The 22,540-nt window shown below is 31.4% G+C and overlaps 3 protein-coding genes across 4 annotated transcripts; 2 read left to right on the top strand and 1 right to left on the bottom strand.

Annotated features, from left to right (window-relative positions):
- The first annotated feature begins 5,809 nt into the window (after positions 1-5,809).
- On the top strand, positions 5,810-8,003 carry LOC120161983 (AP2-like ethylene-responsive transcription factor PLT2). Its single transcript, XM_039172183.1, has 8 exons — positions 5,810-5,945; positions 6,032-6,332; positions 6,420-6,502; positions 6,620-6,628; positions 6,746-6,834; positions 6,940-7,013; positions 7,099-7,149; positions 7,223-8,003. Exons 1-8 carry the CDS (start codon positions 5,810-5,812, stop codon positions 8,001-8,003), a joined length of 1,524 nt encoding a protein of 507 aa, XP_039028114.1.
- A 2,151-nt stretch (positions 8,004-10,154) lies between these two features.
- Positions 10,155-11,297, bottom strand: LOC120162041 (DNA damage-repair/toleration protein DRT100-like). Its single transcript, XM_039172226.1, has one exon. The coding sequence runs from the start codon at positions 11,265-11,267 to the stop codon at positions 10,173-10,175; it is 1,095 nt and encodes a 364-aa protein (XP_039028157.1). The 5' UTR covers positions 11,268-11,297; the 3' UTR covers positions 10,155-10,172.
- Positions 11,298-16,723: 5,426 nt separating this feature from the next.
- LOC120161722 lies at positions 16,724-19,004 on the top strand. Of its 2 annotated transcripts, none has more exons than XM_039171935.1 (6): positions 16,724-17,266; positions 17,674-17,865; positions 17,945-18,073; positions 18,178-18,297; positions 18,382-18,468; positions 18,534-19,004. In XM_039171935.1, the coding sequence occupies exons 2-6, from the start codon at positions 17,692-17,694 to the stop codon at positions 18,978-18,980; spliced, it is 957 nt and encodes a 318-aa protein (XP_039027866.1). In that variant the 5' UTR covers positions 16,724-17,266; positions 17,674-17,691; the 3' UTR covers positions 18,981-19,004. The 2 variants fall into 2 exon arrangements, with proteins under 2 accessions (XP_039027866.1, XP_039027865.1); XM_039171934.1 differs by having other exon boundaries at positions 16,726-17,266; positions 17,939-18,073.
- The last annotated feature ends 3,536 nt before the right edge of the window (positions 19,005-22,540 follow it).

The raw sequence follows: 22,540 nt of genomic DNA, 5'->3' as shown, positions 1-22,540 counted from the left end.
GTACACTGATCTTTCTCTCGTTGCATTTTCATCCTCTTTGACTATCTAAAATCACTTTCTAATATATAATTATTTTATAAACATAAGAGGTTGAAATGTGTTTTAAAAATATCACTTTTTAGTTTTAGGGGTCGTGAATTAATATTGAAATATAAGATTAATCTGAAAAGTAGAGAAAAACTATATAAAATAAAAATATTGAGAAAATTAGGATTTTTATTATTATTATTTTTAGGGTAAATGGCACAAATAATTCATCGATTATAGAGTATTATTTTATTAAGTCTCATGATTATTAAAAGTTACAAAGTTATATTCAAACTATAAAACGTTGTTTTTTAGTCCTCCGACTATTGAAAGTTAAAAAATGATTACTCGACTATTGCTTTCAAGCATTGACTCGAAAATATAATGTTTCAAGCAAAAGCTCGACATTGTTTTTTAATCTCTTTAGTTTTTCTTATTTGTATGTCTGAGTATTTTTTTATTTTGTTTAGGGTTAATTATTGAATTGTTATATGTTCGTATATACTCTCACTCTCTTTTATTAAGAAAGTTAAATTTTGGTTATTTATATTGTCAATTGTTATCTTTTGGTTACCGAGTCTTTAACTTGACATGGCACATTAGTGAAAATAGTTATTTTTTAATTTGAACCCTGAACTTTAAAATATACTAATTTGGCCTATAAACTTTAGATAAATATCATTTTAACCATTAAACTTATATAAATTATCAAATTGACCACTAAATTCTACCAAAGTCTTCAATTTTCGATCATTACTCAAAATTGACATCGATCATCATCAACGATGATTGTTGGACCCCAAAATTTTCGATTCAATCTTTTTTTTTACCTGTTGACCGTGAATTTGATGTATGTTTCACTAGAAAATACCAAAAACACAACAAATATAGTCTAAAATACTTTAATTTCCTTTAAAATTAAATTATAATAATAGATTTATCATGAATATTCCTTTAAAAATAAAGAAAGCAGATAATTAAATCTATATCATAACCAAATCCATGGATTTTTGTTTTTAATATTATATTTTTTTTCTTATATTAATAATATTAGCGAAAATTTTATATTTTTTCCTTCCTTATCTGAATAATTCACACATTATGCTGGAGAGAAATATGATTAGTTTAAAGCAGTTGTCTTGGTAAAAAAAAAGGTTATACTTTTGTTGTATTTAATTTTATTTATGTAATAAATTTAAATATTATTATTAGTTTAAAAATTGTTTAAAATAATCTGATGTATAAATAAATAAATTTAAATTGACAGATACAACTTATTATTTAAAATGAGACAATACATAGATAAATTCAAAGAGATAAATACAATTAGTAGTTGCAAATGATATAAATGACTGGTGCAAAGAATTTAAAATGACAACATAAACAAATAAAAAAACACTATGTAATTGTTTACCGAATCTTGTCGAAAGAACAAACTCATTAAACAACTATTGAACAATAAAAAAACTTGTTAATCAATTCAATTTGCAAATGCTTAATCCAGGATAATTGCAACAACAATATTCATACAAATATTTGCACTCATTTTCATTCCAACAACCTCTCCAAACAAAAAAGTTCTTTGGGGTTTACAAGTGTATGTGAAAAATCATAAAATCACGAATAAAAAATCTCTTTAAAAAATAAATAAATAACAATATTAATGACTAAAATATAAAAAAAAACATTTACATAATTATTTAGAGACGAACAAGAGTTGTAATTTTTTTTTTGGTGAAGTAAAGAAAATAACTCCCTATAGCTTAACTAATATGGGTTTCCTCTTCAAGGAGGCGGCCGACAATCGCTGATGGTGGTTCTTTAGAGATTTGCACTTCTATATCTGTTGGATTTACTTCTTTATTTAGACGATCTGCTATTATGTTACTTGCTTGTGGGGCATGTTGGTACCAGACTGTCTATTGTTTCTCGTTGAGCTCCTGAATATAAAGGATGATAGTTGGTCTATTCTCTTGAGCTGGCTCGTTAACCAATAAGCGCACAGTCTCTATTGTTTCTTAATGTCTTGTTAAAATATATTTTGAAGTTAAGATATTTAATATTATTAATTTTGATTAAAGTATTTACATACTAAAATATTAGATATATATTATTTGTTGTCTGAAGTATACCAATTGGTTGCTTTGGCTCAATGATTTGGTGCTTGCTTTTTATCTCATGCATGGGCGGAACTTCATGGGGGCCAACAGGAGCCTTGACCCCGCCAAATTTTTAAGCTTTAAATAATATAGAAATATATATTTAAAAAAAAACAAAAAATTTACCAAGCTCTTCTCAATTAAAAAAATTGTATTTATAAAAAATAAAAAATACTTTGACCTCCACTTTAATAAATTCCTAGTTACGCTCCTTATACCATGGGTCCTTGGTACTAATCCCCTTACCTCCTTATGCGTGGATTTATTTTCTTTCAAAAAGAGGGTGACTCCTCCAATTGAATGATGACACATGACACCTCCGGATTTGATGATTAAATTTATTTTAATTTATTAAAAAGAATATATAAGTAACATGGACCAATAATGTAATTATACCAAAATGTTTTAACTGCCACGTCACCTATTCGGTTGAATTTTAAAGGTAGGTGACTTGATTGAAGCATTTAATTAGTTGGGTGATCTAATTGATCAAATTGAAATGTCGATGGTCAAAATGAAAATGAGAAATAGTTTAGTTGTCACCCGTGTAATTTACCCTTAATTTTTTTGCATTAATATGTTTTTTTTGTTACAATATCAATATGTTATTGATATAAAATAAGATCGGAGATGTCTATTTATATAATTAAATTCCATGTATTAATGGTTGAGATTGTTCTAAATGTAAAAACAATACTTTGAACATAGACTCAGAGTAAAAGGAAGTTAAAAGTGTCGGAAATGCCTTGGTCTAAAATTCTAGAAAATTTAAGTGGGTTTTATCTTCTTGCCCATTTTAGAATTTTCTACCTGTTGGGCTTTTATTGATGTATTAAAAATATCATGTCGTTCATTAAAAATTTGAGAAAAATAAAAATATTTTATAAATGTTATAATGAAATGCAACCTTTTAAATATATGTATATATTAAACTTCAATATCTATTATTATTATTCATGCAAATATTTTGCTGAGAGACAATCAATTTTTTCAGAAATTCCTCGAATATTATGGGTAAAATGATTAATAGATTTTTTAATATATATATATATATAATGTTATTTTTTAAATTAATGATTGATATATAAAATTCAAAATCTCTTAAAAACGAAACAAAAAACAAATTTAGACATGGAATTAGAGAAAATTTAATAATTATATAGTAATTAATTTCATTATATAACAAATAATAATAAAAAAATCATTCCTTATATATTAGTAGAAGCGTGAGACGTGGGTCCTGCTCCCTTACGATGGTGCAATTCGGTCAACGCAAAAATATAAAACAGCACAACACTTAGGCAGGGACCATCCGTCTCATCAACACTCCAATTAATGCCACGTGTGATTCTTCTTACTATTTTTAATTATTTTATCAAATTCATCTCATCGCCATTTATATACTATTAATCTCGACGTCGTAGTTACTGTGACGATATTTTTACAAATCGATGTTAAAAATTAAGATTAAACATAATTTTATTATTGTTTTAACTTATAATTATATATTTGTTAATGATTAAACCGAAATTCTATCATTGTTAGAGGGCCAAAATAGAATTTCCCATTAACTTAGCTTAAACGCTTCAATTTTGAAGGGACTAAGATTGAATTTCACAATTGATTCCGCCCTAAGCTTATTCAACACCATGTGTGCGAAAACCAATTAGGTGGTCAACAGATTTCTACTTGGGAACCGAACAAAGTCCTTGAATTAAATCTTTCATTAGTTTTAAATATATACTATATTACCCTAATTTATTGTAATTTTTTAGAGAAATATTAGAGTAATTATCACTCAACATATACTCGCACGTAATAGAGAAGTGTTAATTTTTTAAAATAATTTATTTCCTCGGTAACTTTAATAAATTATTTCATTTCAGTACACACACCTCTTCAACACTTCGCAGGGGGAGTGAATCTCGCGGATCTAAAAAAAATTGTATTATTTGTTTATTAATTTATTTTTGCTTTGTAATGAAAAAAAATAGGAGAGGCCAAACCCATTTCCATAGCTTATTTGATCTTTCTCTTTGTACTCATCTTGAGTTTAATTTGGTTACTTTACGTTCGCTTAAGATTAAATTTAAGTTTCAGGTTTAATTATGATATTAAATTATTAATGACACAATGATATAGTTGTTATTAAATTTTAAAGTACTTCAATTTTAGCCATGTATTTTTGTTTGTGTATTGATTTGATCATTGTAGAAAATTATTAACTCTTTTGATCGCTGTTTCTGTTCAAATGTAGTCCATTACTAGTTGTCGTTTACACCAATATTAGTATTAAAATATTTACATTTCATTCTTCTTCTTTTTTCATCAGACTAGTTTTCTATAAAATCTACAGAGTCGATGAAAATTCATCTCAAGGTTTAACGTTTTAATGTTATGATCTCCTCTTATTATCGTATGATTAAACTAGTTTTAGGATATATTGTTTGTCTTCTCGAAAAAAAAATCTTACAATTAAGTTTTCATACAAACACCCTCCACTTCACTTCTCAAATTTGAGAAAACCCACAACTCCCATACTGATAATTTTGTATTTAGTTTCATAATTTTAAAAGAGATTTTGAGAAAATTTAAATGATAAAGTGATAGATAATGATATACCGAGTTTATCGATGTCTAAGATAACTGCAAAAGACATTAGAGAATGACAATTTATTATGATAGTTAAAAATTTTATAAAAAAAAAACCCTCAAATTTGAAAAAGATATGTGAAATAAAAAATATTTTTGGTTTTCATGTTAATGATTTAACAAGTCAATTTTTTAAATGAATCCGAAACTAAAAATTTAGTATTTAAATGAAAACATTTTCAATTGTAAAATCGAGACATATTCTAAAATTCAATGATATTTGATATGATTATCTATAATAAATAAAATTATACTAAATATAGTAAGTAATAACCTCATTAATCAATTAAAAAAACTGATGTATATGATCATATTTAAAAGTTAAATCACGTTAGTGAAAAATATCTTATTTTAAAGTGAGAGGGAGCAAGGGGATATAACTTTACGTGCAGTGGTGAACTGTTTGGAAAATGCTGGCTTTGAGGAGTCATCTACTGCTTGGAACGAGGCCCCGAGAGTTCCAATACACCCAAGTGGGACTTGCAAACATTAATTAATTACCTTAATTTTATAAGCTTAAACATTAAACACTGCTTGAGATTTTGTATCTTGCCTCTTGGAACAACTTGTGGGACTTTGTTTTCATAAATACTCCAACTCAAAATACCTTTATTTTCTTATTTTATTATTCGGATACGAGTGATATTCATATAAAACTCTCCTAATAGTGATAATTTTAAACTTTAAATATGATAGTTTCAATAATTTTGTGTGATTATAAAATAGTATTTGTTCATAAATTTATTAATTTATTAATAAAATATACATAAGTCCGACAAACACATCTCCTCGAACTTGAGATCTCTAAGGAGAACAACATATTTGCGAGCGTCTCAACTGAAAAATGTATCTATTTAACTGCTGCATTGTCTCTCCTCTAAACTTTCTTCTCCTCAACCGTCTGCAAATTTTGAGGCTAAAGCATTTTTGTTGTCATTTATGATCACTTCACTCTGTCACTTGTTGCAGCTATGAATCCAAACAACTGGCTCCCTTTCCCTCCTCCAACTCATTCTTCATTGCCACCACATTTACAGTATTCTCAATCCCACCACTTCAATCTGAGTTTAATGAATGATAGTATGGAAAATCCATTCCATGTCCAAGGTAACATACATAATACATATGATATATGTATATGTATAGCATCTCTCGATCTGATTAATTTCTCACTATCATCTTCTTTTACACAGAATGGAACCTGATAAACAGCCACGACACAAGCGAAGCTCCCCCCAAGGTTGAAGATTTCCTCGGAGTATCTAAACCCCAAAGCCCATCCTCGGATCTTGTTGGCTTCAACAACGTCTATGAGTTCCATGAAAATACCGGCAACTTGCACTCACTGACGTTATCTATGGGCAGTGGCGGCAAGGGCGGCTCGGCCTGTGAAACCGGTGGTGAGAATGGTTCGAGTATCGTTGAAACACCCCCTGCTAGAAGAAGTGTCGACACTTTTGGGCAAAGAACATCCATTTACCGTGGCGTAACAAGGTGAGCTTGGACCATTTTCATCGGCCAAATCATGGGTTATGTTTAAGTGGAAATGGATTCGTAAACAAAGTTTCTTGCAAAGTGCAGGCATAGATGGACTGGAAGATATGAAGCTCATCTTTGGGACAACAGCAGCAGGAGAGAAGGGCAATCAAGGAAAGGACGACAAGGTTGTACTTCTAGGGTTTTCTTTTACATTTCATCTTATATAAACTCATATCTTAACATTTCCTAACATTTTTTCTATATTGTTTTCATGGTTACCTTGATTTACATCGTTATTCTAGTCTACTTGGGTGAGTACAGTTCTCCCTATTTATATATACATATATATGTATATGTATATGTATATCATCAATAATTTCAACTTTGTGAACTGCAAAACTGTTTTAAAAGTACTCCATGTTGAGCAGGCGGCTATGACAAAGAAGAGAAAGCAGCCAGGGCTTATGATCTTGCTGCACTAAAGTACTGGGGAACATCCACCACCACTAATTACCCGGTATATAAGTTTGTGTTCATATTTCATGCACTGGTAGTAATTTCCCGGATCATATAAGTTTACCGTTGTCAGTTCTAAAGGTGACTTTTTTTGTGATTTTTGCAGATTAGTAACTATGAGAAGGAGATGGAAGATATGAAGAACATGACTAGACAAGAATTTGTGGCCGCAATTCGAAGGTACTACACAGAAATGAGAATATATTAAGTCAATTATGAAACTAACTGGACAAGATATGATCTTTTGTTTCAAATATTTTGTCAGAAAGAGCAGTGGTTTCTCAAGGGGCGCATCCATGTACCGTGGAGTCACAAGGTAGACTTAAACTAGACAAAATTACTTTCAAGTGTATTAGTATCGTATAACGTACAAGTATCTTTATGTACAGACATCATCAGCAAGGCAGATGGCAAGCGAGGATTGGAAGAGTTGCAGGCAACAAGGATCTTTACTTGGGAACTTTCGGTACAGAAGAGGAAGCTGCCGAAGCTTATGATATTGCAGCAATTAAGTTCAGAGGACTAAACGCAGTGACCAACTTCGAGATGAATCGGTACGATGTAAAAGCCATCCTCGAGAGCAATGCATTGCCCGTAGGAGGAGGAGCTGCTAAACGGCTAAAGGAAGCTCAAGCACTTGAAGAATCATCAAGGAAACGTGAAGAAATGATAGCTATTGGTTCAACTACTTTCCCGTATGGAAACCCTGGCACGAGCAGGCTTCAGACTTACCCTGTAATGGGAGAACCATTCGAGACACCTCAACAACCATTGCTAACTTTGCAAAACCACGACTTTAACGCTCAATACACTCAAGACTATGTTCAAACACAGTTGCAGTTGCACCATCAATCTTGGGGTTATGATTTGCACCAGTCGAGCCAGGATTCTCAATTCTACAACGGGTACATCCAGAACAATCCGGGTTTTCTCCAGGGGTTGATGATGAACATGGGGTGTTGTTCACCATCTGTTGTGGATAACAATGGAAGCTCTAGTGGGAGCTATAATGGGATTGGGATGGCTTCCAACTCGACAGCAGTGGGGTCAACGGAAGAGCTGGCATTAGTTAAGGTTGATTATGACATGCCTTCTGAGGGCTATGGTGGCTGGTCTGGGGACTCGGTTCAGGGCTCTAATCCTGGCGTTTTCTCGACGTGGAATGACTAAAAGAATTTTGTTTAGACTACCACAAAACAACTGACAATACCTCATTACTGATGCAGTCCGACAATCTTTTATATCAGCTAAGTTTGTGGGAGAAGATGGAAACTAGTGCAGCTGTTTCAAACAAATAGATGAGTAAAACCTCTTTCATCTAAAATATTTCTTCTTTAACTTTGTTTATGCATTTTGGTTGATGTTTATGGTTCAATTGCGGCCAAATTTTGTATTCGGAAAATCCAAATTAAATTGCTCATTAACTTGTTATGGTCTGTAAACGTCAATATGAAATTTTATAGTTTGATCTAGTCCGAGCCATTGTAGCATTGCGATGTCGAAGAAGGACGATTGAAGTTCTTTGGATATCCCGAGAGGCAAACAAGCTGGCTCACTTCTTGCCAAAGCTTGGCTCTTCATCTTCTCTCCAAAGATGTTTGTAACTCTTTTGTAAACCTCACTCAGGCTACTAGTTAGTTTATCTCATCTCTTTCAATTCAAAAAATAAAATAAAAAAGTGTGTGCGCGAGAGAGTTGTATAATAATAATAATAAATGAGGAATAATCTCAAAGCTAACAGTAAAAAAAACACCAGCCCAATAGTTCAGGTATTACAAAAATTAAGTCCGATAGTCCCATTTGACGATCCAATCCAATTAAAAAATGAAAATCACACAAAAATATTCATCGATTATATGTTTATATAACTTAAAACAAGCTCATGGGTTGGATGTTTGTGTTTGCGAATGGGATAAATTAGGAATGAGCACATCAGGCAGGTTTCGATCCTACCCAATTTGATAGGGTCGATTTTTTTTTAAAAAAAATCGGGTTCAGGTCGAGTTGATTCGGGTTTAAGGTGAAAAATATTCAACTCGACCTTATCCGAAAAATATAATTTTATCTTATATATTTAGGGATAATTGTAATAATATCGTTATACATATTATTATTATTTTTAATTAAATCTCTATTTTTATTGAATAAAAATAATATTTATTAATAAATATATTATTTCTGTTGGATCTTATCAAGTTCGGATTTTATCTAAAAATAGATAGGATCGGGACAGGTCGAGTCAGGTGGAAAGTATATTTTTCGAGTCGAGTCGAGTGGAGGTTGTATAATTTTCGGGTTGGATCGACCGGAAACCCTACCCGATCCATGTCCATCCCTAAAATAAATTTATTGAAAATATTGTATTTGCTCCTACAGTACTCAATCCTAATCTTTCAATTAATAAATCAAATACATAAAGTTATACCAATATATATATATATGCTACTAGAACCTACCGAAAATTTCATCTATTATAGTTATAACAGTAAAATGATTATTTTCCTTTATTCCTTCTCTAATAAAGTGGAGTTTTGTGTGTGTGTTTTTAATCCGGACATTTCATTATTCTTCAAATATTTATTATATTCGATCGTTGATTATCATCATCTATACTATTTTGTTTAAATCATAAATTAATTGTCTTGAGTCATCAATATTTATTATTAAGTATAATTTTAAGATAAAATGTATAAATCTAAATAGTCACTTTCGCCATGATATATAAATTTATTGAACTTAAATGTAATATAATGCTGGTATAAATTTATTCATAAATCACATATTATCATTTTATATTGAGTTTTTTCATGTTATATTGAGTAGGATATATTCAGATATTTATACATATTATTTTTACCGTTTAATATTAAAATTTTACATAGCATTAGGTTTTTTTTGGTTAATAGATATTACTAGGATTCATGTATTCTAAATGTTATATACACGGAATAAGATATTAACTTTCGTAAATTTATTATTTATTTATTTGACTAATAACTTATTTAATTTAGATTTGAATAATATTACTTGAGTTTAACGTGAAAACGAACAATTTCTGTTAATTAGGATGCTACGGAAATTAAAAACATCTGACATGCATGCTATTATCTCAAAATTCTCATAAAAATTATACAATCTTATGTAATGTAAACACGTACCGTGTATAATTTGAATCAGATCAACTAGAAACAGAAAGTGTTGACCAAAGTGGGACACAGCTGCAAGTAGAGGTCAAAAATGCTCCCCAGTACCAGGATTGAATATAAAACTTGAGAATTATCTTTATTTAAGTTTACACTGAAAAAACGAGAAAAGGAGATGACAATATTAACCAACGAATCAACAAGATGCAAGTGGTTTTCCACAAAGACAATCGTTGTGAGTAAGTGAGGATGCTTCAAGATGATCAAACGGTGCTCCGGCCGGAATGCGCCCGCATAGGTGGTTGTAACTCAAATCTAGGTGTCCGATGTAAGCTGCCGTCGTCAATGTTTTCGGTATCGGACCCGAAAGATTGTTATACGCTAAATCGATCACGGTAAAATAAGATTTCGACCCGAAAACATCCGGTATTTTCCCTTCTAACGCGTTTCGACTCAAATTCAAGTTCTCAATGGAGGAAGTCAAGAGAGTTGCTGGTACTGTACCCGATATTTTGTTGCAATCCAAGTTCAATGTCGTGAGAACCGCCATTTTCCCGAGAGAACTAGGAATCGGCCCAGATAATTTGTTCATTGAGAGGTCTAAATCGGCGAGACGATAAATTTGAGAAATTGACCCAGGGATCGGTCCGCTTATTTGGTTCTCACTCAACAAAGCCCGGCTCAACATCCGGAGTCGCCCGAAATTTCTCGGGATAGGACCCCATATTTTGTTGTTTCTCAAATCGAGATGCATCAAGCTCGATAAACTCGTCAACGAAGCCGGGATTCGTCCCGATATTTGGTTATCAGCGATATTTAAAACCGTGAGACGTTGTAATTTCCCGATATCTGCAGGAATTTCTCCCGATATCTTATTGCCAACCAAATCGAGGATCCGCAGAAACGGCAGCGTAGTGATGCATTTAGGGATCTCGCCAGTGATTCCTTTCCAATCAGATATAGTAACACTGGAAAGACGAGTTAACTTGCATATTTCGGGGGAGATAAACCCGGTCATGTAACCGGTCCGGTGTGCTCGTCCGAACATGGGGTCTTGGGACTCGCCGCGGAGGTTAATGTCGGCGACTTTGTGTGACTGGAGATCGCAGCTGATGCCGTACCAGTTGCGGCAGCAGTCGGTGCCCGTCCATGAATCGAAGAGCTTCAAGTGAGGCTCGTGGAGAGCTGCCTTGAATGCTAACAGCGCCTCCCTGTCGGACGGCGGGCAGCTGGTAACGGTGGAGATAACGGCAAATGATAATGCCAAGATGATGTTGAAGATTATCTGCATTGTTTCTGTGTTTGCTATGAAACGGAAGATGTTTTTTTAAATACTATTTTGGAGAGTGAAGCACGGTGGTATGAGTTAACATGTGTTTAATTTATAAGCGGTAAGTGCGAGATCTTTCGGACAGTTTTACCCCTAACGTCCATCGTACCATGGAGCTTTCTTAGAACGTTCATTGTGGTTTTGACAATCATTATATCGCATTTTTTTTTTATAGTTTTCTTAATATATTTTATGCCATATTAATATTTGATATTTAGATATATCAAAAATCTTTTAACTCATTTTTATAATTAAATTTAGAATAAAAAAGAGAATAATTTAATCTTTAAAATTTTATAATATTTAGGTCCAGTTTGATTTTATAAAATATTTTGTGTTTTTGTTTTAGAAATTAGTTTTCATTTTCAGTTTTTTTTTAAATTATAAAAATTAATATAAATGAAAATTTTAATTCATAAATAAAAATAATAAAAATGTATTTAATATTTAATTTTTTTAAAATAGAAATGAACAAATAGTTATTGTATAATTAAATTATACTATAATTAATAAAAAACTTCATTGCATAAATTTAACATGTGAGTTATGCAAATATAAAATAATAAAGTTGATGAAAAAATTCATAATACAAAAAATATTTTTGTTTATAACAAGAGTATAACATTAATGCATATTTGACATCAATTAAATTTAAAAAATAAGCAAAAAATATTATTATAAGCAAGAGCAAAAAAAAAGTGTCATCAATGTGTGTGCGTGCGCGCGCACGCGTGCTACGTGTGTGCCAGAAAAAAACCAATCTAACCCGTCGACCAATAAAATCAAACGCTTATTGTCACAAGGCTTACATGACAATTCGCGAAGCTTACATGACAATATGCAATACTGATGTGACAGCTCATGATATTGTTATAGTAGCACACGATGGACGATTATGTAATAGACAAGTTTAATTACTTTTTTTTTACTAAGTTGGAGGGCATAATTTATTTTCTTAGAAAGATTGAGTACTTATTTGATTTTTAGAATAGTTAAGAAATTATTTAACTTTAAAATATAAAATACAAACAATTATTAAGATATTCAATACATTAAATATAAAAATACTATTAAAATTAAATTATTAAGAAATTCAGTCTAAGGACGACATTAAGTGTAAAAAAAATTATGGACCATATTGATCTTTTTACAAAAGTTTGAGGGCTTAATATACCATTAAATAAAAAATGTTAAAAGGATTTAAACTCGTGTAAGTTAATTTAAAAATCTAGATTTCATGTTTTACTACTTTCTAAAATTTCTAAAATAATTACAATGAAAACAGTGAAGACATATTCTTTATGTTTTCATATTTTCACTTATTTTTGTTTTCATTTTATCAAAAATTATTTTCTAATATTACAACCAAATACGTTTTCTTTCAACGTTTTTATTTTTTTAAATGTAAAAAATAAAAATAGCTTATATTTTCTAGAACCAATAACATACTCTTGGTCCTTTTATCATTCCATCGTTCCATAATTAAAATTATTATAAATATTCATTTATTTTTTTAAAAATTGTGAAAAAAGTCTCAAACGATTTTATATTTTATATGAAAATATTTAATGATTTTTTTATTTTTTTAAGATGAGACATTCTTCAAATTTCAAAAGTGGAGAGATGTAGAAGAAGATATAAATTATGTATAATGATTCCGTATTAGTTGAACGATAGAGATTATAAATAAAAATAATTATATTTTAAAGAAATTTTAAAAGATTAATATCATATAATAAGATAAATTTATTGATGTCTTATATAATTAAAAGGATATTAAAGAACGATAATTTTGAAACTAACGTGACATAATAATAACATAATCTAATCAGTATTTTCCAACTGCATCTTCCATGGACAAACATATTTTACAACAGAAATGTCTTGATGGTTCTAATGAACCGTTAAACGTCAGGTCTCTGTCTTCGACACAGGTCCCTTTGGGAACCGCTCCTTTTATCTATTCAATACTTACAGTTTACGAAGTGAATACAATCCAGCTGATAGAATACAAGGGTCTTGCTCCATTGATCTTGGCCGTTCATTGCCGCCCTGCGTAAATTGAGATAGTGAATACAAGAAAAAGAAACGAGGACAATCCACGAGGTAGTCATGTCATGGTTGATATCCAGCAACAAGCGTGGATTTCAGTGCCCCTAATAACTCAACCCAAGTGAATCACCCTCGTCAAATGAATGCACTTTTCCTTAAATAATAATAATATTTCTCTTTATTCATTTATTAATTTAGTGATTATTTTTCTTTAAATGTGTTGATTATAGGCACTCATTAATTAAAAGATTATGGATGAGTTTGGCAATTAACTGTTGAGACATTGAGTGGATTAGTGGCGTAAAATAAGGTTTAGAGAATCATTATGGTTATAATTCGGAGGATTTATGCAAGTTCTATTTTATAAAATCTATTTCAAAAGTTATGATCAACACAACAATTGAACATTAATCACGGCTTTTGTCGTTGCATGTTTGACATTTAGCATGTGCCACGCACATGCGCGACTCTATAGATATTAAGGATTCTTTATGTGAAATGTCACACAAATTATATATTATTTTTCAAAACATATCTTTAGACTATATACCTTGTAGTTAGGGATGGGCATGGAACCCGAATCCGACTTGATCAGGTCGGATTTAAAAAAAAAATCGGGTTCGAGCCGAGTCGGATTTTATATTAAAATTTCCAAAGTTGAGTTTATGGTTAAAATAATCATATCCGACGCATAATTATTTTTTTTTTTACTTTTTTACTTTCCCTAATCCTACCCTACCCGAGTCGGCATGCATCTGCACTATTCTGCAGCATCTCCTTCAAGGCTTCAAAGTTCAAACACTTATTCTGCAACATGTGCTTTTGTTCTATAAATGGAACAGGAAAGTGGGACTGAAAAGCCCATTGTTGCCTTCATTGCCAGACTGACTGCTCCTCCAGGACGGCGTCTGGGTCATGCAGGAGGTAAGGCATTGCTTTCGTGTTTTGCTTATTAGCTTTATGATTGCAGTTGTTAGTATTTTACATCTGTTGCACGATCTATTTCACAATCGAAATCGACTATTGTAAGCATGGTTGAAAAGAAAAAAAAATAAACCAGAGATTGAAATGGTTGGATCTTTGGTTCCCAGTTCAATCAGCTAAAAGGTTAGAAAATCGGGTCGGGTCGGTTTTTAATAAATAAAAATTAAAACGGGTCTGGTCGGGATTTTTAATTGTTTATCGGGTTAGGGTCGGGGTCGGGTGGAATCCTAATTTCTTCGGGTCGGGTCACGGGTGGAGGACATTTTCTTCTCGGGTCAGGTCGGATGGTCCAAAAACCCCACCCGACCCATGTCCATCCCTACTTGTAGTATATCTAGAAATATTTTTAAATGTGTATATATATATCAAGGATATAAAATTTTAAAGTATAATGAATATAAATAAAATTTCAGCGTAGACATAATTAATAATATAAATAATTAATTGAAATTTTTTAAATTTCAAGAATGTACACATATTTATCCTAATCAATGAATGGATCTTCTATGGTATAACTGTTTATATTTAATATTATCATATATAATTAATAAATATTATTATTATTTATTTAATCGATTTAAAAAAATAAAAATCTATAATTGTATAAAATAATGCATATTGTATATCCGTTAATGGGGCAGGTAGTATCCGGGGGAGTCAATAACAGTGACCCTGTTGACTCTGAGTCACTAAGGTTCAAGAACAACACCGTCCAATTGTATAATAAAATGTCGGGCTGGCGGCCCAAATGCTTGGATTTTAAGCCAGGCGGAGCATGTGCGGCGCAAGACATGCCTTCAAACAAGGAGAGACCCACATTGCCTTCTTTTATGCTACTTAATAAAAATTGTATATATGTCAGATTGAATCAAGCCCGAGTTTTATCCAAAAGATTAAGTAAAATCATATACGAGTGAGAAAGTTTAACCTTTGGATAACATTTGGATGGTTCGAAAATCCGAATGTACCCATGATCATCCATACTTTTTTCACTCTTCAAGATCTAGGGGTAAGCAAAGTGTGGGTTTTTCTATTAAACATATTTACGTAAAATATTCTGGTTGAATAAGTATATTAATTCGATTTTAACAATATTTGATCATTGTAAAAAATAATGTTAATGTAATTTAATAAATTAAATAATAATAAGACTATCGAAGATTTGATAATTTTATTTTAATAAAAATATTCGGTCGATTTTTAACTTGACCGAATAAAACCGAGATATTATACCATCTTAGAGCTATCCGTGAGTCTAATGCCCATAGTCCCATACCCATTGACACTCAAATAAAACAACCCAACCCAATCATATGCCATAATACGGGCCCTGGAAATATTATTAATTTGATTATATAGAAAATATTATTAAACCATAGATGATTTAAACATATATATTGTATAAGGGTAAATTACACCGTTCCTCACTGTACTTTGCTCTCTATCCTATTTTGCTTACTATATTTTCAATTTTTCTAATTTTGCTCATTGAACTTTACAGATTGAATCATTTTGCTCACTTTACCTTCTTTGATGGTGTTCGATTTATCCCATATTCCATGGGTCGTTCATCTCGACCCCTTAGTCCGAATCTAGTTATTATTTCACCGAAAAATATCCTAAACCCCGTGAATCTGGATTGAAATGTTTTGGCTTCCTCACTTTCATTCTCAAAATCGTGGACTTTAGAGCAAATCCCGACAAAATAGAGGTTGGATTCAGATTCACGGTGTCGAAGTGAAGCGAACCATGAAATTTGAGATTGAACGACCACCATCTGGGTGTGGTCGACGGTGACCGACAGTGACATCCCTAGTCTTTTTGTTAACGACGTTAGAGAGATAACAGGAGAGTGAGCAAATTATAAAAATTAGAAATACAATGAGTAAAATAGGAGAGAGGATAAAGTACAACGATAAACAGTGTAATTTACTCATTGTATAAATAGTAGATTGATTTAAAGTATATATTAATTTATTATCTAGACATAACTGTTTTTTAATTTATTTATTATTTTTAACAAAAATTAGTTGTTTAAAAGATAATTTAAGTGATAAAATGAGAATTTAATAATATTTTAATGTAAAAAACTAATATATATATATATATGAGTGAATTAAATTCATACTTTCATAAATTTTCATAACTTTTAAAAAAATTATAGTAATATTTTTTCTTCCGACAAAATAAAATGAGTTTTAAAATATTTGAATTTGAAATTCTTTTAGATGGTAACCAAAAATAAACAAAGAAAACAAAATGTCCAATTACACTTGTCATTGTATCAAACAGCCAACGAGGCAATTCAAAAGTTTCTAACGTTCACCTTCACCTTCCCTCTCATATCATAATGTAATATTGTTTCGAAATTCCACCACTTGTTAAATGGCGAAACTAAATTTCTTACTTAAAAATGATCGAAATTCAAAATTGTTTCCTACTGGTGATTTTTGGTGATTGCTTAGGACTTGCATTTAGGCCTGTTGTCATCGAATAATTGTTTCCTAATTTCATACCAATTAGCACATCAATCAGATACACAAGACAGGCCTGTTGTCGTCGTTCCGGCCATGGAAGAAGCCGGTTCAGCTGACATCATGCCACCACCACAAGCATTAGTCTCTCTTTCCCCGTTCTCTCCTTGCCCTCGTCGCCTTTCATCCAGATTCGCCCAGCCGAGTCGACCGGTTGTTCCTTCCGCTAGGCGGCTGGCTTGGTTTTCCCTCCAGGGGCGCCTGTTGAATGTCAAGGAAGCCAGCTCGGCTCGAGCTATAGGAGGCGGTCTGGGCCGCGAGTAGGCTTTGGCCTGGGAGCTCTTTAGTCCCATTGAAAGGTTCTTGATCGTGGCAGTTATCGGCGTGGCGACTGCTGAGTCTAAGAAGAATCGGTTGATTTGCCAACTCAAAAAATCGGTCGAGCTAAGGGTTTGTTTTCCGGTTTACTGTTTAATTTCATTAGGAATTCCACATCTATGCTACACTGTTACTCTATTGGGTTTTTTTATTTATTAATCTATGGAGTTTAGTGTTCAATTAATTCACAACGATTTGCTGTTAATCTAGTGAAGTTTTGATTCCTTTAAAATTGATTAAGAAAATATCTTCAGTGTTAAATTCCTTTGTAGCTTCTTGTATCAGTTACAAATATATTTGCTTAGCTTAATTACTTTGTAACAGTTATTAAAATTCAATTTCAGATGTATTGGATTTGATTATTTTGCTATCAATGTGTATACAAAACTCATCTCCCCTGTTGATTTTTTATTCGAATTTGAACTTTTTGTGAATCGTTTATGTGCAGAATTGTCCTGAATCGAACTGTTGATTTGCAGGATGAGGTGCTTTCAAGCATGCAGCAGAAGGTAGACAATCTATGCGAACAGCTGAATAACACCAAGAAGAAGCCGGGAACATGGGCCAAAACCGATGTAGAATCGTCATTCAGTGAAACTTTAGGATCCGGAAGTGTGCAGGTTGATGACTGTGGTTGTTGGATTTGCTATCAGCATCGAGAACAGTTAAAAGTAAGAATCCAAGTAAATTATCTTCTTTTTTCACTTGATTGAACTGATTTTATTCCCCCCTTGTTTATTGATGTGTCAGGGTAACTACATTGTGAAAAACTCGGGTGGGAGTGAGACGGCATTGCCAACTGAGACGGAACATGAGGAGCGTCGCATGTCTGATTTGTCGGACTTGGCTTCAAGTGTCACATCTGCATCTGAAATCCAGGTGATGGAGTATTTACGTCTTTTGTATTGCCGAAATCCTATTTATGTTCATTGCCAACAGCTTCAACATTTCTTTAGTTTGATGTCGTGTATGCTGTTTTGCAGCTGAACAACCTTGCTGTAGAACAAGATGTCTTCAATCTTAAGAGGGAATGCGAAGAGAAGGATGCGATCATAAAGGAGCTAAACACTTGTGTCCTGTCATCCAATATGGCTAGTTTGAAGGTAATTTTCATTTTTGTTCACCTTTTTTCACTTGCTAAACTTTGCCCTTCAGTTTCTTCGAGTGTAAGAGATTTCTGATAACAGAGGATATCGGAGATGGAGGACATCATACGCAGAAAGAACACGATAATTACTCGATTGAAGAAGGACGTGATGTTTCTAGAACAAAAGGTGAGTAGTTCTTTGCTAGTCTTAAGGACTGATAGTTGCATTATCCTGAATTTTCAATCATGCAGGTTGTCCACCTGACTAGGCTTCAGAGACCTTCCTCCTCTACCTCAAGTCCAAACTGTTGGCAAGTTCCATCCATGACAGATAACCTCATTTACGACATGGATAGTACCACTAGTGCTTCGTCATCTGATTCCGATTCGCCCCCTAAGAACCGTCCGCAAGCTCCGGTTCCCAAAGCTGAGGATGTTAGTTTCGAGAATAATGACATTGATTTAAAGAAAAAACAGAAATCAGCACCTGCAAAAGTACGGAGCTCCTTTACGAGACAAGCCGAATGCCATCCGATGCCTGAACCAGCTACTCCGTTAAGAGAAATATCAATGAATCACAAGTCTAAACCACCGTCTTCGAGGCATAGGCAAGTACCGACTAGTCAAGATTCAAAGAGAATTAAGAAGCAAACTCCAAGTGTGCCCAAAGATTCTATCCTGAGGAAGAGATGGTCTTAGTAAGTACTTAGAAACTAGATGGTTTAATAGGCTTTAACTGGCAGTTTGACTCTCTGTCCTAATACTTCATTTCTAACTGTTATAAATTTTAATACATAATATCTTATAAGTTTATTTTTTATATATAACTACCTATAATTAATTATTTATTTATTTCTAATTAATAATTACATAGACCTATAATGAGATCACTCATCTAATCTAAATTTATCCATTTATGACACTATAATTTAAATTCCTTACCTAAATGAATTTAACCGTATCGTCCCGATAAATCAACTTAGCGTTGATTACAAATATATTTAATGAATAATTATTCTCATAGAGAAAATGTTGTTATTCGTTCGATCTTCTTAGATTTCAAGTTTTAATTAAATAACTACAATATATGCTGCCTTTCGATCTTAATATATACATTTATAGTAAATAAGGAAAATTAAGAGAAATTACGTATCTTTTATTAATTTCCGCTTAAATGCTCAATCCTTTTATTTATCTAAATTTAAAGAAAAGTTATGAGGAAAGTAAAAAGAAAAGATTTTTTAAGAATATGTTTGTGTACCATTATTTTTATGTAAATTATTTAACCAAATAAATACAGTTGAAATTACTTTATCATTTAATAAAGAATATAAATTACTTTACTCTTTTATCCTAATTTAAACCATTCAAAGAAGATATATGGTACTATGATAATTCGTATTATTTTAGTTTTTTTCCTCTTCACTCGGTAATTTATGGAAATATTGAGTTTAGGTAATTATTCTTATTTTATATATTTCCTTACTATATTGATAATTTTCAACTTCTTATCATAATAATTAATTTATAAATTTATTTCTTTATTTATTATTTTGAAAATAATATATATACGCATTTACATAATTCAGTTTTAGCCAAAGTTTTATTGCAGTTTGGTGTGCCAAGTGATAATGGCGTCTAACCCTAAGAACAACTTGTGGAAGAAGTTGGTTTCATCACTTCAGTCAAAGATGAAACTTCTGAAGAAACCCACGACCCACCAAACCATCACCGATCAACATCGTCGAAAACAATCGAAGCCGAAAACGATCTTGTTAGTAGGCAATGTGACCTATGCCAAACTCTCTTCGGATGGTGTCATTGATCTCGACGTGGAGAAAGAAGTTGCCCCACGTAAGGTTATAGGCTACAGGGAGCAACTCGTTCATACAACTACGTCGGAGGTTGAGTTTTCTAGTGGCAACGACGGTGGTAAAGATAAAAAACCGGACAATCGAACTGACAGTGATCGCATTCTCTCGTCAAACGAAATCGATGCAAAAGCCGAGGAATTCATCAACCGGTTCAAGGAAGTTTGGAGGCTTGAGAAAGAGAAGTCGAACGAGGAATATTTTGCGATGTTGGCTCGTGGAGCATAATTCAAGATTCGAATACAAATATTTTTGAATAACACGTTTTTAATTTTCTTAAAAAACCGACGTTTATTTAAGTCGATTGAATTCGAATAATGATACTTAGTTTTATGATTATGAATTTTTACTCAAATCAAACTATGTATATGAAGTTTGTTTTAATTTTCATTTTCTTTAATTATTTTTGTATAATAAATAAATATGAAATGAGATCATGTCGTAATAATTTTAATGAATTATGAAAATTAAATTAGGAAATTGTATATAATTAAAGTGAATCAAAATCAAATCCATTTATAGTTTTAAAACTAATGGGAGATCAAAATTAAATTAAGAAAGTACATATATTTGTCATTTTCCTTGTTTTTGTAATTTTAATGGAAATTTCATAATGGCTAAAATTTTTATAATAAATTCAAATCCTTTTTTTTAAAACAAAATCGTTTATTTTTTTACTTCTGGCCAAATAGAAAAAGTGAAAAAGATATATAGAATATTAGAATTTAAATAAAATGAAAAAATTTATATAATTTTAGATATATTACATTCTCCCCAAATTTGAGGGATATTGTTTTTAATATCAAAACCAAGTTTTATTTTTTCCCATTTTTGTTGAATTTCCTCTTAATTTTAGTTCAACTCTTTTATTTTACTGATATTAAACCCAAGTTTATAGTTAAACAAATTAAAATGACATGATTTACTTATCGATCTAAATAAGTATAAGATACTTATAAGTCTGTTTATTTTAATATCATATGTTTTGTCTATAACTTTATATTTTAAGGATTTTAGATTTTGAATTCGAATACATAAAGTTACATAAAATTTAATTATACTATATATATATATATATATATATATATATATATATATATATATATTCTTTGAGTTAATTGCATCACAAGTCCTCAAAGTATGATTCTCATCTTAAATTGATCACTAAACTTTTAAATGTTCCAATTTCATCCCTAAAGTATGACTATCATTTTAAATTAGTCCTCAAACTTTTTAATATTTCAATTTCATCCCCAAACTATGACTTTCATTCTAAATAGGTTCCCAAAATTTTTAAACATTTTAATTTCATCCCAAACTATATATATATACTAATCACATCACTTGTTAATAAAATCATAAGGCCGAGTTATATTATTGTATGTTTGAAAAAAATAGAACTATGGTTTAAACTAACTACATATTTGGATGAATTTGGAATATTCAAAAGTTTGGGGACTAATTTAGAAAAAGTGTCATAGTTTAGGGATGCAATTAAAATGTTAAAAGGTTTAAGGGCTAATTTAGAATGAGAGTTATAGTTTGGGGATGAAATTGGATTATTAAAAATTTAAAGACTAATTTAAAGGGAGAGTTATAGTTTTGGGACATATGATGCAGTTAACTTTTATTCTTTAAATAATGATAATAATTAATAACAAAAATATTATATTACAAAATTTTGAGAGAAACAAAGAAAGGAAAAATTTTCTAATTTTCAGGAGAAATCTTTTCTTTCCCGTTATATGATTTAGCAATATTTTATGCCATATTTAATTTATGGCTTATATCACAAATAAACACCTAAAGCATGTAACCTTTTTCTTTTAGATTATTAAAGTATTTTTTTATTAAAACAAATACTTAAAGTTTCAATTTGTGAATATTTTAAATTTAGAATTAACGTCAGTTAAAAAACACACAAACCAATAAAAAGATGACAAATTTCATGTTAAATAATTACATAAAAATTAAAGAAAAATAAATTAAATGTAAAAAATATTGAAACTTTTAAACCGACTGATTTTTTTGTGTTTTGTTCTTTTGTTGAAGCAAGAAAGGGTAAGGGAAGTCATGGCTGAGCGTTTTTTCCGGAAAATTATCGGTGATCGGTATATTTATCGATCTAATATCGATCAGATTATATTTTCCGATCTAACATCATTTGCAGTAAAGCGCGCCCTTGCACCGCGCTATATGTTGATTTGGCACCACGTGGGGTAAGGCGCGCCCTCTGCACCGCGCTATATGCTGACATGAAATACATGTAAGTATAGCGCGACCCCTGGAGCGCGCCTTACGCCACGTAGGGTATAGTGCGGGTCAAGGGTCGTGCCTTACCTTTAATTCTCTGACATAATTATATATAGCGTGGGGCAGGGGCCGCGT

This window comes from Hibiscus syriacus, unplaced genomic scaffold (assembly GCF_006381635.1).
Source record: "Hibiscus syriacus cultivar Baekdansim isolate YM2019G1 unplaced genomic scaffold, ASM638163v2 tig00111402_pilon, whole genome shotgun sequence".
NCBI classification, from domain to species: Eukaryota; Viridiplantae; Streptophyta; class Magnoliopsida; order Malvales; family Malvaceae; genus Hibiscus; species Hibiscus syriacus.
Note: the sequence above shows the minus strand (reverse complement) of the source record. Positions and strands in the feature narration are given on the sequence as shown.